General features: G+C 38.7%; 1 protein-coding gene across 2 annotated transcripts in view; it reads left to right on the top strand.

Moving 5' to 3' along the window:
- LOC126469740 (dual serine/threonine and tyrosine protein kinase-like) overlaps nt 1-15,750 on the top strand; it is a 339,571-nt gene that overhangs the window by 303,778 nt on the left and 20,043 nt on the right. For both annotated transcript variants that reach the window (XM_050096949.1, XM_050096948.1), the window contains 2 exons: nt 8,044-8,290; nt 10,767-11,016. In XM_050096949.1, coding sequence (XP_049952906.1) covers nt 8,044-8,290; nt 10,767-11,016 — 497 coding nt within the window. The remainder of the gene's footprint in view (nt 1-8,043; nt 8,291-10,766; nt 11,017-15,750) is intronic.

The raw sequence follows: 15,750 nt of genomic DNA, 5'->3' as shown, positions 1-15,750 counted from the left end.
AATAGCAATCCATGTCCATATGTGGGTTTGTGTTTTAGCATTGGTTTTGGCACTTAAGTGTTACCGTTTGGATAAGTAGGTACTCTGAGTTGGGACACTGTATCAAAGTTGAATGGTATTTGAAAATGGCAAACCACACCTGGTTATGTAAGCTTTAAGAGCATATTTATATTACATTTACATATATAATATGGGAAAGAAATGGATAAACATTGAAAAATGTGGGAAATGTCACTGATAACACACACTAAAATAAGTAGCAGAGCACAACAAGTTTGTTAAACATTAAAATCATAAGACGCAGATAGATGCTTGCTGGCTGCTAAATAGTATACAGAATACATGCCTTACCTAAAGCAGCCACATCTCCATACTTGTCGAGAAAACCACAGACTGCATGGGTGTCATGGTATAAAGATATGTTACAGACAAATGTCAGCATCTGTATCTCAAGCCTTGCAAACTGCAGATCATGCATTAATTGACTTGAAATTTCTGTGGTAGTTCTGCCTTCCTAGAGTGACACTGGATGCCTCGGTTCTCTGCCTGCTGTACACCTTAGTTGCTCGACCATAATATCATGTCGTCTTATGTTTGTCCCTCATAAAATGGTGCTTGAGCACAATTTAAATGTGGAAATATATACGAGGTGCTATCCAGAATTTTCAGGACTGGTGCTACCATCTGTTGAAAACCTTACCTTTGGACTAATGGTCACCATCACCCTCAAAGTAGTTCCCATCTGCACATACACACCGGTCCCAGTGCTTCTGCCACTGATCAGATGTTTTCTGTAAGTCCTGCTCTTTGAGGGTGTTTATCACTGCTAGCAGTGCTTCTTGAATCCTTTCTAGAGCGTCGAACCGACAGCCTTTAAAGTTGAGTTTCAGTTTTGGGAATAGTGCGAAGTCGCAAGGTGGGTGGGGTACAACCGCCATGTTGTTTTTTGCCAAAAAGGTCCCGGTGAGCAATAGCGTGTGTCAGGGCGCGTTGTTGTGATGCAGCAGCCAGTTCGCTTGACGCCAAATTTCAGGCCGCCGTTGCCCTTTTTCACAGAGCCTTTGCAAAACTTCACAGTAGTACGCGGAATTCACTGTATTGTTGGGTGGGATGAATCTTTTGTGCACATTTCTCTTGGTATCAAAGAAAACGATGATCGTGCTCTTCACTCTGTGCTTCACCTGTCTCGCTTTTTTGGGTCTCGGAGAGCCCGGGCTCTTCCACTGGGACGATTGTTTATTTGTCTCTGGGTCATAACTGTAAATCCAGCTCTCGTCGCCGGTGATAAGCCGTGACAAGAAGGTTGAATCATCCTGAGATTCACACAGAATTTGATACACACGTGCTGTTCTGTTCGCGGATCCATCATATTAGTGCCGCACTCCAAACAGAGTATCACAGAAATCACTGTGGACACACAACACGTCCTCCCAGCTGAATGCCACTCTGTACACTATCTTATCAGATATGCAGCTCTCGCCACCTATTGGTGCAAAGATCTGCTACTCCTACTTTCCAGATGGTAGCACTAGTCCCGAAAATGTTGGATTCCACTTTGTACTTTGAGGGTCTGCGGTAACTTACTTCAACATAGGTCTAATTAGTTACGTTCAGTCTGTTTATATTTACCTGCTTAGCTAACACTTATTTTTCTGCAGGATAGTTTTCCAGCATCAAATTATTAGGCCTACATTCTAAAATGTCAGTTGTTATTAGACATGGAAGTTTAGCACTGAGGCGCATACTTCAGAATTTTATGGACTAATTGGGCAAATGAGTGTATATATGGAAATTTAACTCTCACTTTTTTATGTTGCTGAAGTCCTTTTCTTTTTTCAGTATTGTAACATCACATTAACTGAGTCCTACAGTGTTTTTCATGTATTAACTCCACTAACAAAGTAAACATTTCACTTCTTGCACTGGCGACATATTTTTTGCAGCCATTTTAGAATTTTTCAGTATCTTAGATGTGGAAAATAATTAATTTATGACTATCAGGGATGGTACAAGTGCTTAGTTTTCAGTAATCACCACACGAGTGCCAGCAGCCATCATTCTCCTAGGCAAGGTGAAGAGCAGATACCCTGAGATTTTTCGAAGGATGAAGCACCTTGTCAAATTCAGCTTTGGTGATCTCGAATTTGTGCAGTGGTGGGGACCGTAGACATCAGAAGATGATGGTCCGGAGGTGGTGCTGATATAGTGCAGCAAAACGTGGTGAATTTCATTTTTCTCCCAGTATTGCTGTCGGTGAGGTGCCAGCTAGTAATGTTGGGAAGCAGGTGATAGTGCCCAATGTAGTCTGCTCCGATAATGGGGTCAGTGATGTAGGCAGAAGTGAAGGCCCAGGGCAGGTCCTGTTGCAGGCCGAGGTTGAGGACACGATGATGTACTCCGTAAGTGGTAATAGTCACATTATTCCCTGTTGTCAGGAGGATGGCTGGGGTGGTGCTGGGGTCACATTTGATCTGCCACAGGAAGGTACACAGTTCTGAGCTGGTGTTGATGAGGAGTGGTGCAGTGGAGTGAGCTTCGCCCCTAAACAGGCAGTGGGAGATGGAGTGACAACTGGGCACACCTAATCCCTGCAACTGTTGGCATCAGTGTGCCAAGAGCAGGGGTCCATGCAGTTCGCAGCGTCGGGGTCAAAACACTTGTGGTACCAGAAAAGACCGGCCATGTCGCGAGAGGTGTTGGCAGGATGGCTAGTGCTGCGGTGTCATTATCTGTTACAATGCCAGCGGCTGGTGCTGCATGGAGGGTGGCGGTCAGAATAGAGTAGGGCCACAGTTGCCTACAGCATTGCCATGTCGACACTGAGGAAGTTGATTGTGTCATATACTCCCAGCTGCTGGGCTTTGTGCTCTGGGCTGGCAGGGAGGGGAGCTACTGATGATATCATCAGTGGCGTGTCGAGCAGAAAGGAGGATCTCCTGGCACGATGGCTGGCAGACTGATGGTCAGCAGATTGTGCAGCGCGGGGCTGAGGCTGGCGGATGTTGTATAGGAAACTGTCAGAGACCATATGTAGCTCCAGCAGGCTTCAGAGGAGGCACAGGAATAGCAAGGGTTGCTGATCCCAACTGATTTGCTGCATGTCAGATGACATGAGTTGTCCACGAGGCGGCACCGGAATGTTTTGTAGTGGTTGGTAGCTGGGGGCGATGAGATGATGATGTAGACCTCCATCACATATGTCGGCTCGAGCTGACTGACCACCATACTTGGTGGCATCCTGGGTGATACTGCAATTGGCAAAGATGGCATCCACCAAGGAATACCACAGGCGTGGGTTCCACAGATTGAAGGATGACATATGATCTGTGGTTCAGCCAGACAGAGTGGCGGTAGCATGCGGGGATCGGGCATCGAGCATCAGCGCGTTAAGATCAGGAGGGATGGCAGAGGGGGTGTTGCCAGAAGCAAGAATCAGTGAGGAATCGTTATGGAGTCTGATGGTGGGGGCTGGGCTGCTGTTGAAGCATTCAAATTCCATGAGATGTAAAGTCAGCTCGATGATGATGTCTTGTGGCACTGGAGCAGTAGCTGAGTGCAGTGAGGCATTGGTTCAGCTGGTGGTAAATTCCATGTTTCTTAAGTTGCACATGGTATGACAAAACATTCACAAGAGAAACAATTCATGATGCGAAGCATGCTATTGTCCGTAGAACAAGGTGTGTGGGCACTGCAAAAAGAACAGTTTCCTTACACAGTTATTCAATGACTAACTACTAGCAAAAATGAAATAGTCTCAAAATTTGCAAATGCTGAAAAGAGCCACTCACCAATGTGGTGGCACTAGATAAAGGCACGACGTGGTAGATATAATGACACTGTGTGGTCTCTTCCCAGATATTGCCAACACAACACCATTAATTTTCATTGCGAGAAGCAGAATTAATTGTATGTGGTGGAAGACATGGTGCAAATCACCCATTTGGATACCCGCCTATGTAGCAGGCTTAGCGACAGCACGGGCAATATGTGTCTCGAACTTCATGATAAGCATCACCATTTGCTGCGCCTGTCGCAGTGTGGAACTGAAGACGATGTTGGCACTGTGAGGAGCAGGTGAAGACTGAGAGTAAGGCTAGGTTGGCAGAAGTCTCACTAGGGACTGAGCTGATGTTCTGTGGTGATAGCCAGCGACCTTAGTATACCAGTATCACATCGCATGAAAGGATTGACAGCTTTGGACAGAAGTAAACATGCAATGGAATAAACTCACTACCTCAGCAGATAGTGAGTTAGGAATGTATTGAACAGCTAAGACAGGTGTGCAGCCAAAGGCCACGGTACTAGAATGGATATTGTGAATTTAATTAGTGTTTTGAAAGATATATGCGTACTACAAGTTCTTGAATTTACGCCACAAACGATTCATATTACAAAGTTTTGGGCCTGGAAGACCTTATCTTGGCTTGAGTTACTCCAGAATATATGATGTGACCTCATGTACATCTACATTTACATCTATATGTCTAGCACATTCTGAACTGCATATAGTAATGTTTCCCAAAGTTTGGCAGTGAATTGGCTAGAAACCATTTACTTATATTCACTGAAAATTTCAGTACCAGCTTTTTCTAACATTAAATTCGAATTGGTATTTATGACAATGTTTTTGTCATCTGTAAGCAAAATAAACTTATTACCTGATAACCTTAGTGAAGAAAGGACACTAATATATGCAAACAGAAGTAATGGCCCTAATTAGTTTTGATTTGAATGAAGGATAATAACTTAATCCAGGACTCTCCAAACTGACACCCTTTATTTATGATAGAATAAGAGTTGAACCACATAATACAATTTACTGTGGCATTAAAATATTGTAATTTAGTTAGAAGATGTATTTGATTTAAACAGTCAGATGTCTCTGACAGAACACAAATCATACCGATAGCCTATGATTTATTGTCTGACTAAAATAATTCTCAAAAGGTGGTTTTGCTGTTGATGTGGATGCCTGCTCTTCATAGAATTACTAGTCTTGGAAACAAATGAATCAACCTTGTGACATATTTTGCATATTTTCACTCAAAAATGTCTTATAGGCTAATCTTTTGGGGTAATTCATCACTTAGAAAGTACTGATTGCGCAAAAGTGAACAGTAAGAATAATATGAGGTGTTTTCTGGAGGTACCTCTTAAGCGTTTTAACTGCACCATCACAATAGTTATATTCGCTAATGAAATTTGTCATAAATAATCCATCACAATTTGAGAAGAATAGTCATATCAGTACCTGGAACACTAGAGGAAAAAATCCAGACAAGTGCAAGTAGGACTCGTGCAAAAGGGTTCTGTACTTAATTACAAGTGTCTCAGGAATTGAGAATTTTGATGATTTTTGCCTGTTATCAATATCAATGCTGGGAAGATATCAAAATATCTGACGTAAATGATAAAATGTTTTGATTGTGTGGATGTAGAAGCTTTTAAACTACTTCATGCTGCCAAGGGACCATGGACTTCAGTACGTGACATAAGTTTCAACTTGGTACGTCCATGCATGCTGACTGCGTGGGTACCCTGGGACTCCAGCACCCACATACACAGTCTTGCGGGTGTGCTGCACCCACAAAAAATTTAGTTGGTAAAAACAAAATAAAATAAATATTTCTCACTTGCCTTTATCAAAAAGTAATGAAACATTAAGACACTGAGATGGAAGTTAAAATTTCTTATCTCTAGAACATATGTTTGTTTCAGATGTCTTTGTGCAAAGGCAACCAAGCAAGACACTCCTCCATTTCTTGCCTTTCTGTGGCCAAGTCAAAGGCACTCACCAGAATAAGAGTCACTCTATACTGTAAATGGAACCCTGTCTTTTTCACTTGCTTTCATATTTCCTTACAAATGACATGTTACAATACGCTCATCCATTCATCAACAATTGTTCTAAAATATCTGCTTGCCAGTACTGAGCAGTAATAAAAAATCCAAGATACAAGGAAGCTGATTGTTACAGGCTATCCCAGTAGTTATTTTTTTTTAAATATAATAGGTGGTGTGGTTTAAGAGTTCGTTGAAATTGTTTTCGCGTAATCTGGATTGTTATCATTTTGTTTGTTGAGACAATGGCTTTGAATGATGCAGGAGCTTATATTGTAGACTGAAGGGATGTTACCGCTTTAATAGCTAATACAAAGGAGACCCCTCTGCTGACAGGATGCATGGAGCCAAAGCTCCTTGCCGGGCAGTTCTCAAATGCTACATGATTACTGGAAATGTATGGCAAGGTGAAACACAATATTGTGTATTACTTCTATTTATACTTTCAAATTCAAACAGTTTCCTGGTCGCTACGGAAAAATTTGTCATACGTTTATTATCATCATCATCATCATCATCATCATCATCACAGGTGGATATTACTAACACTGACAATAGTGAAAAGCAAATTCAGCCAAAAAATAAGGTACCTGAGAATGTGTCTTTTGAGCTAGGGCAGTCTTAAGGTATGCTAATAGTACCAGTATGTGTTACCTTACCAAACCACGGATCTTTACAACACATCATAAAACAACAGTAGTCATTTAAAAAAAAAAGAGATTCCCCAGAAGACGTGTACTACATTCTGCCATTGATATGCAGCCACAGGAATTTTGGAAAGTTGGCACCCTTGGATCCATCTACCCATTTCTGAGAAAAAGGATTCTTAAAACACACACACACACACACACACACACACACACACACAGTTGTGCTAGACAATATAACACTTAGTACAGTGGGTGTATCTTAGCTGTACTCCTGGAAGGGACAAGATGGTACTACAACACACACAATATCAGGTCACTTTATTACAACTCGAAGAATATTTTATACTTAACATTGTAACAGTTCATGTCCACTGAACATTAACATACTGCTTGATATAGAACAAGATACTAAATTCTTCTCACAGGGTACAACTGATGATAAACATGCATGCAGAGTTCTATCCAACACAATTACCACATTGGTGGCTCAGTAGAGAGATGATGCTGTCATCTTCAGCGATGATGGCCGACAGGGCTGAGCAGCACTGAACTCGCATGTAAGTGTGTTGATGCGGGAGCATGTGCAGACTCTTCTGAGTGTGTCTATGCCACCATCTCTCGTTCATCATTGCCTCTGGCAGTGACTGACTGTTTTGTGGTTCCATTGTAAGGTTCCAACCTTGCCTTGGCACCTTGCCCTTTGGACGACATTGCAAAAGTGGTGGTGTAAGGGTTCTGTTTTTACCAACTGAGATATGGAACCCTAAAAATTACCTGTGTTACTGTTATTTATTATTAAAATTGTCAGTGTCTCAGAATGCTTAACACACAGCAACAAGAACCTTTGATCATTTGTCCAATAGCATAAAATGTATGACTGGTTGCAAAGCAAGTTTTAAATCAATCTGAAAATCATTTCTCCTGGGCAACTAGTTCATTCCATGGACCAATTTCTATTTAAAAACCTGTAGCCTGTAGAAAGCACGTACTTTTTAAGTGTAATAGCATGAGTGGAACTATTAAATATGTTCATTAATGTTAACACTAATCATGTATACTTATTCTTAAACTGACTTGTTCCACATTATTTTGATAAAAGAATTGTTCACATGACCTATGAAACGTGGAACTAACTAACTCACTCACTCACTCACTCACTCACTCAAGATACTAAGTCCAGGGACACACAGAAGACCAGGATAAAAGGATACTTTTCTTGCTATAAGTTGCTCGTGTATCTTTTGACACAGGAGCCCCGTGATTTTCTTATTTAACACATGATTAGATTTTCATTAGCATGCTGGAAGAGTGTCTGCTTCTGAATGCTAGTGTGCTGTGCTGCCGCCCCCCCTCCCCCTCCCCACACACACACACACACACACACACACACACACACAAACAATTTCTGCTGTTGCCAGATAATTGAAATTGTGTTTTTTGAATTTCATTTCAAGATTATTTTTGTTATAAATATTGTCCTATCTCTTTTGCATTTTCAGTTTAATTGACTGATGTGTTTGATGTATGTGTAACATGATTTTTTTTTTTTAAGGACGATTCCAGATCACAAACGGATTGTTAGACTACGTGGGTCAGTAATAGACAGCTCATATGGCGGAGGCTGTACACCGTCAGTTCTGTTAATAATGGATCGTCTTTCACGTGATCTTTATTATGGCCTACGGTCTGGACTGTCGTGGGTCACAAGACTTCAGATTGCGATTGATGTTGTGGAAGGAATCCGCTACCTGCACTCACAAGGATTGGTACATCGTGACATTAAGTTAAAGAATGTTTTGGTAAGCATTCCTACAGTTTTACTGTGTTTATTTCCTATTTTAGCAAGTTAAAGTTTTGATTAGAGCATCAGATTGAGGCATTGAAATTCGTCTTTGTAACTGTCCTTGAATAACTCACTCACTGAATAAAATTACAGTGTTTAATCCAGAGCTCCATGTGATCTGGAGTATTGTGAGCAGATAAGACTCATAAGTATGTCATTGTAAAGCACACATTAGCTCATTGTGTTAACTCATTCATGAGTTGTATTAATATTTCCCATTTTTGACAAAATTAGAAGAAACAAAACTTTCGTAGACATGTTGGAAATTTTGGATTTATGTGCATGTACTCCATACTACTTTAGAAATAAATGTATAGATAAAATGTGAGTTGTGGTTTCCTGTGAATATTTAGTTAATTTTGGTAATGGCTTTCAGCAGCGAATAGGAACTTGCATCACAAAACCTATGGAAGCAGTGACAAAGTGACACGTCGTGTAGTTTGGACTATACAAAAGGCAATTTGAAGTGCAGAAACTACGTAAAAAATGTCGTGCAGTGTTTGTTTATTATTATTATTATTATTATTATTATTATTATTATTTTGTCATTCAATTTTATGTTGGCAGCTACAATTTAGTGTATGGAATTTTCTCAAAGTTGACTAATAATGGGAGTAAAATAGACACCGGTTTTGACATAAATTTCACCGTTCCCTTGCTTGTAGTGAATTTGCAACTTGGTAGCATGACTACTAATTTCACACACTTGTTATAAATTCAACACTGGTCATAAATTTGGCTTCACAGTAGAGTCTTAGTGTTGTCAGAGGTAATTTATAAGTCACAGTTCCAACTCAAGTTAGTTTCTGTGTGATTTAGGATGCTTTCTCAGTAACTGCTGAGGTGAACCAAAAAATTTCTTTATTCGTTGAAGTACAATCTTATATTCCTACACACCTAACTATTGGCAAGTGTGGAGTCCTTCTAATTTGAAAGTTTGATTTTTATTTGTCAGCAATATACCTTTTAGTAGTAAAAAAAGTGTGTTACGGCCAGCTGCCTTTGTCGAGAAGTCCTCTGAAACAACTACCAGTATCATCTGCATATGCAAAGACAGAACCCTTTTTGCCACCTTTGGAACAATTTGATCAGTAAACAAATTTACTGGGAGACTACTAGCATTGTTTGTATTTATTTAAGTAGATTCATACAAAATGTTCATGTGTGAATCCCTCGCAGTTTTGTGCTTACTGTCATGTGAGAAATGAATACTTTTAACTTCAGTGAACTGTTACTTCTTAATGTATTTAAAACCAATGAAAGTTTAAGTATGATGTGAAAAGTGGCAATTGACTGTAAATAATTAAAAGTGTGAGGTCATCCACATGAGTACTAAAAGGAATACGCTAAATTTCATTTACACAATAAATCATGCAAGTCTAAATTCAATTAAATCCCTAGAGATTAGAATTACAAATAATTGTAATTTAAATGATTGCAGAGATAATGTTGTGGGTAAAGCAAACAAAAGACTGATATATTGGCAGAACACTTAAAAAGTGCAACATGTGTACTAAAGAGACTGCTTACACCATTCTTATCTACATCAGAGGAGACTGATAGAGGACATCAAAAAAGTTCAGATAATGGCAGCTCATTTTGTATTATCCTGAAATAGGGGGAGAAGGCCTTGGACATGATACGTGGATTGGGGTGGCAGTCATTAAAACAAAGGAATTTTTCATTGCAGCAGGATCTTCTCATTAAACTTCAGTCACCAACTTTCTCCTCTGATTGCAAAAATATTGTGTTGGTGCCCATCTTCATAGGAAGAAATGATCATCACGAAAAGTTAAGAGACATTAGAACTCTCACAGAAAGATGTAAGTGCTTATTTTCTCGTGTGCCATTCAAGTGTGGAACAGTAGAGAAATAGCTTGAAGGTGGTTTGATGAAACCCCGTCAGTGACTTAATTGTGAATTGCAGAGTATCATGTAGATGTATACGTGTATGTATATAATGATACAGAATTTTGATTGCAATTGCAAAGGTGATGTGCACTTTTGCTTAATAATAATAATAATAATAATAATAATACAATGGGAAAGTTTGTGGAAGTTGAATTACAAATATACCAAAACCTGTAATTATTCATAATTCTCGTAAAAGAAGACTCGCAAGGAAAATGGACTTTGGTCATTTTAACACTGGTACATTTTCACTAATAATGCCATAATTTTCTATATTAGAATGTTATGACGGTACTGCTGAATACCGTTTGTGTATTAATTGCCTGGTACTTGTTATATTATACCACTCTGTATTTCTAATTTTTTTCTACAAGAATGCTGGAATGGGATTTGTAATTGTCATCTGTCATATTGTTTTTTGTATTGACATGCCATTTCATACATAAGATTACTTAGTATTAATCATAATGATCAGTAATATTTAAGGTTACTACATACATTTTATTTGCTTCAATTTTTAGCTCGATAACGATAATCGTGCCAAACTGACTGATCTGGGTTTTTGTATTCCTGAAGCTATGATGTCTGGCAGTATTGTTGGCACTCCTGTTCATATGGCTCCTGAATTATTGTCTGGCCACTATGACAGCAGTGTAGATGTTTATGCATTTGGCATATTATTTTGGTATATATGTGCTGGCCATGTGAAGCTGCCAAATGTTTTTGAAAATTTTCAAAATAAGGAGCAACTGTGGACCAGCGTCAAAAGAGGTAGGAGCAGATGAAAGTGACAATTTTTGGTAGCAAGTAGATATCTGAATAATCTAATAAAGTGAGGGGGATGTTCAAAGTAATCAGTAATATTTTAGGGCCTATGTTTCTTAACTGATTTCATTACAAGTTCTCCATTTCACCCATTTCACAGAGTTAATTTTAAGCATATTGGGTTCTGAAGTGCAGTGGTCATGTATTTTACTGGTGTACTACTTATTCAAATCCCCAGAATGGGCCAATTACCAACATAATCTACCTTTCCAGATTACTAGAGCTGTTTGGAAATGGCGGGAAGAAGATTATCATGTGTTCAAAGTACTTCCTCAACCCTCGTATTCTTCACATCCTAATCAAATGGCTTTGTTCTTTCGATATAATTTTTCACCTAAACTCATTAGTTCTGGTATTGAAACAACTTTGATCTTTTATTTTTATTTTATTTACCTGGATTAGTTGTTTCTTGTTTATGCTTTCAAATTGAGTTAATTCTTACATTTAATTCATTTTCTTACACTGGTATGAACCTTTATACAAATTGGAGGTAAGTTCTGTCAACTTCCAGGAATTTGTAATCACACACACACCATTTACAGCCCAGTTTTGCTTTTTAAAACAGAAGTGCTATTTTTTGGCCAACATAACATCTCAAAATTTTACTAACAACTCCCTCTCCCCTCTACCTCATCTTTTGAACAGCACATTGCAAAGCATCACAGATACGCTCAATAATGTTCATGTCTGGAGAGTTCCTGCAGCAATTCTCTGGACATGTGGGGTGTCATATTGTCCCGCTGGAATTTCCCAAGTTCGTTGGTACGCACAAAGGACATGAATGGGTGTAGGTGATCAGACAGTATGCTTACTTATGTGTCACCTGTCAGTCATACCTAGATGTATCAGGGATCCCATATCACACCAACTGCACATGCCCCACACCATTACAGAGCCTCCAACAGCTTGAACAGCCTCTGCTGACATGCAGGGTTCATGGATTCATGAGGTTGTCTCCATACCCATACACATCCATCCACTCTATACAATTTGATATGAGACTCGTCCGACTAGGCAACATGTTTCCAGTCATTGACAATCCAATGTCGGTGTTGGCAGGCCCAGGTGAGACGTAAAACTTCACGTCAGGCAGTCATCAATGGTACACGAGTGAGCCTTCAGTTCCAAAAGCCCATATACGATGTTTCATTGAACAGTTTACATGCTGATGCCTTTTTAAGGCCCAGCATTGAAATCTGCAGCAATTTGCAGAAGGGATGCACGTCTGTCACGTTGAACAATTGTCTTTAGTCGTCATTGGTCCCGTTCTTGCAGAATCTTTTTCCAGCCGCAGTGATGTTGGAGATTTGATGTTTTACCGCATTCCTTTGCAAGGTGATCAGCGAGAAGAAACACATTTGCATCTCGGAAGACTCTTGGATTCCATTTAAAATGGAAGACTCTTGGATTCCATTTAAAATGGAAGACTCTTGGATTCCATTTAAAATGGAAGACTCTTGGATTCCGTTTAAAACGGTCTAAACAGTACTGAGATAAGATGTTAGTTTGTAGTATTTGTGTTTCATTGTCATTCACTGAATGCTGCACAGTATATAATTTTTTGTACAAAATGTGCTATAATCTCTCTTGTGATACATCAGTGGTGTCACCTGATTTGTTCACCTTTAATCACCGATCCTTCATTACTGTAATTTGCAGTTCCTCAACATTTTAATATATGGTATTTCAGTTTACCCATTTTGAAGAAAAATACAAAGCACAACTACTCTAAAAGGACATAGGAAAAAAGGATTTCACAGTTCAATTGATTTACATTATTGCAAAACATGTATCATCATAACAAAAAATTTCAGTGATATCGATGTTCACCTCTTATTTGAAAATTGGCAAGGCATTTAAATATAGCTTTATTATTAGACAGTTTCTCTGCCTATGAACTTAGGTATGTTATTTGTATCATTTCAGCCACAGGACCTTGTAAGATCACAGTTACAATACTGCTAATGATCCTATTGTTTGACATTTCTTATGTGGAACATCTTCCCTGTTGTAAGTCAGACTAGTTCTTGAACTGCTTAGTACAGTGGTTTGAACAGGAAGGCACTGTGCCCCTACTGTAATACCTGTTCCTTTTTGCCCAGTGTATGTGCTGAGTGAGAAGCAGCAATAAGGGAAGTGTTCTGGACTAAAGCAGAATTACTTGGAAGTGATAGATGTGTTATTCTTTAGAAATTGGATAAATGCTTGTTGGATAAGACACTATGTTCCCAGAAAGTTCAGGGTGAGATGCCACTCCAGTCATTTTATCTCTCAGGGAATGGTTTTTGATAGGTGACTTTACAGGTTTGTGATTATGTCAGTAATCATGAAAGGGGAAAGATGTTTCTGAAGCACAGCATGGATTTGTTGTTTTTTAAAGTCACCCTTAAGAACATATCAAACTGCACAGTTGACTGCAGAATTCTTCATCTGACCTAACTGTTTGACAAGTGTTGCATCCACCTTTTCACACTCATCATTTACATTGATTTATGTTTGCTATTGTACCACCATAAAGAAATGGCTAACATTTTTATTATCTCCTCATTATAAACTTACATTTAACTCTACTCTTCCTGTCTTCATATGTAACTGCATTATTGTCTGTTTGGAGTGATCTGTTTAACTTTGAAGTAACATTTTCTGTGTGTGTGATATTCAGCAGAACATCTTGGTTTTCACTTGCTTTGAGACCATAATTTCAGAAGAGGCATGGCTACTATTATAGTTTTTTGCTTATTATCTCTTTAAGTCAGTTCTCAGGATTGTTAGTAAAGCACTGTAACTACTTTTCATAAACTACTTATTGTTTATAAAATTTCAGTTGTTAGGGACCATAGCTCGAACATGAATTTCAGTGGTTTGTGTATAAAGGATATATGTGGAAGCATCTGTTTGAACGTTGAGTGCTGATAATGCACCTGTTTTATTTTGTACAGGTGGAATTTCCTCTACACTGTCTACTAGATCATTGCACATTTCCCAGTATGATATGGGAATTTTTGAGTTCAGTTCCCATGCTTGCAGAAAATAAGAATGAATTAAGTATGGGTCTGCCTTTATGCAAGTACAGAACTATTGTTTTACTTTTTTCTGAGACACATACATGAAGATTATATTTAGGGTGGGAAATATAGTACATCAGATTTGGGTGTGTTTAAATTGTATATATGCTTTACCATTCATTTTACGTTGTGTGTGTGTCCTGTGGCTGCCAACTGAAATCAGTCACAGGTCTAACTTAGTACACCATGTCATCTTTAAACATAAGGGATGTTGGAATATTGCCTATATTGAATTTTTTGTTTATAATCCAATCTTTATAATACATGTTCTGGTAAAAATCATGATATGTGCCCCAGTTTGCCCTTTCCATTGCTATATTTAGCTTGCCCTAAGCTGTAACTGCTTCATATTTGTGTGCCAAACGTATTTTTGTTGTTTTTGTGTAGTTGGACTGACCTGTGCACATCGGTAAAATTTTTGTGAAGCTTTGGTTTGGGGAACAATTTGTTGTGGTTTGTTTTTCATTGGATTTTTTTAAAATCGTTTCCTCAAGTTTTCTCATGCCCATTTGTGAAAACTGTATCCTTATGTTGTTGCAGCTTGGACATATTTCACTGAACTATTTCAGTTTGTGACATGCTTTTGACTGTCATTTGTTTCGCTGTTTTGTTTTGGTTTGACAGATGCAAAATTTGGATTTGTTCTCTTTGTTTTCTTTTGAATTTGTGTGTGTGTGTGTGTGTGTGTGTGTGTGTGTGTGTGTGTGTGTGTGTGTGTGTTTGCCAGTTTGTTTGCTTAAAGTGTTGAGTTTTGTTGCAGTGTATTCTTTGGTCATTTACAACTTTTTTGCCCTGTGTGATAGCTTTTTGAATGTGATAATTTTCTTCTGTTGTTAAAAAAGAGGTACAGGTGATTAATGTGTTTCAGGATTTGGAGGTCTGTTTCTATGCCGTTGTGGTGGTGGTTCATTTTTAATGAGGTTGTCTGCAAATGTGGGATGTGTGCTGTCACTTTTCAATGCTCTTAAGTGTGCAGAGTTTCTTATCCTGAAATTTCTACATGTCTGCTTGACAAATACTGAATCACAGTCTTTGCAGGTTAGCTGGTACCTACCTCCTGTCTCGAGTTTATTTGCGACCATGTTGGGTACTTTTAATCTTTTCTGCAGTGCGTTGTTTCTTTTATATGCTACATGTGTACCATGTTTTCTCATAATATATCCTACTGTGTGTGTTATTTTGTTGTCAAATTTCAATGTGTACAATGTTTTCCTGTTGCTTATGGTTTCTTCATCTTGTGTGCTTCATGTGTTCTCAGTTACGTGGTTCTTACTGGTGCTTTGAGCTGTGGTACTCCTATGTGTGTTCAGTGTAACTTTTGTTTCTATTTTATGGTTCAATTCTCAATAGTGATTATTTTGTAACCATTTTCTGTGACAGTTTGTCTGACTGTGTTAAGTTCTTTTGCATAGTTCTATTTGTCCATTGAAATTCTGTTAAGCATGGGTAGGGGCTATCTGAAGATGGCCTGTTTGTTGGCTTTTAGGTGGTTTGCCATGTTGTGAATAATTGAACTGGCTGATGTAGGTTTTGGAAATATCTTGATCACTAAATACTTCATTTTATGATGCATTTTGAGTAATCATCAGATAATTGTGACCAAAATAAACATGAA

This window comes from Schistocerca serialis, chromosome 3, assembly GCF_023864345.2.
Source record: "Schistocerca serialis cubense isolate TAMUIC-IGC-003099 chromosome 3, iqSchSeri2.2, whole genome shotgun sequence".
NCBI classification, from domain to species: domain Eukaryota; kingdom Metazoa; phylum Arthropoda; class Insecta; order Orthoptera; family Acrididae; genus Schistocerca; species Schistocerca serialis.
This window is presented reverse-complemented; position numbering and strand designations above follow the sequence as displayed.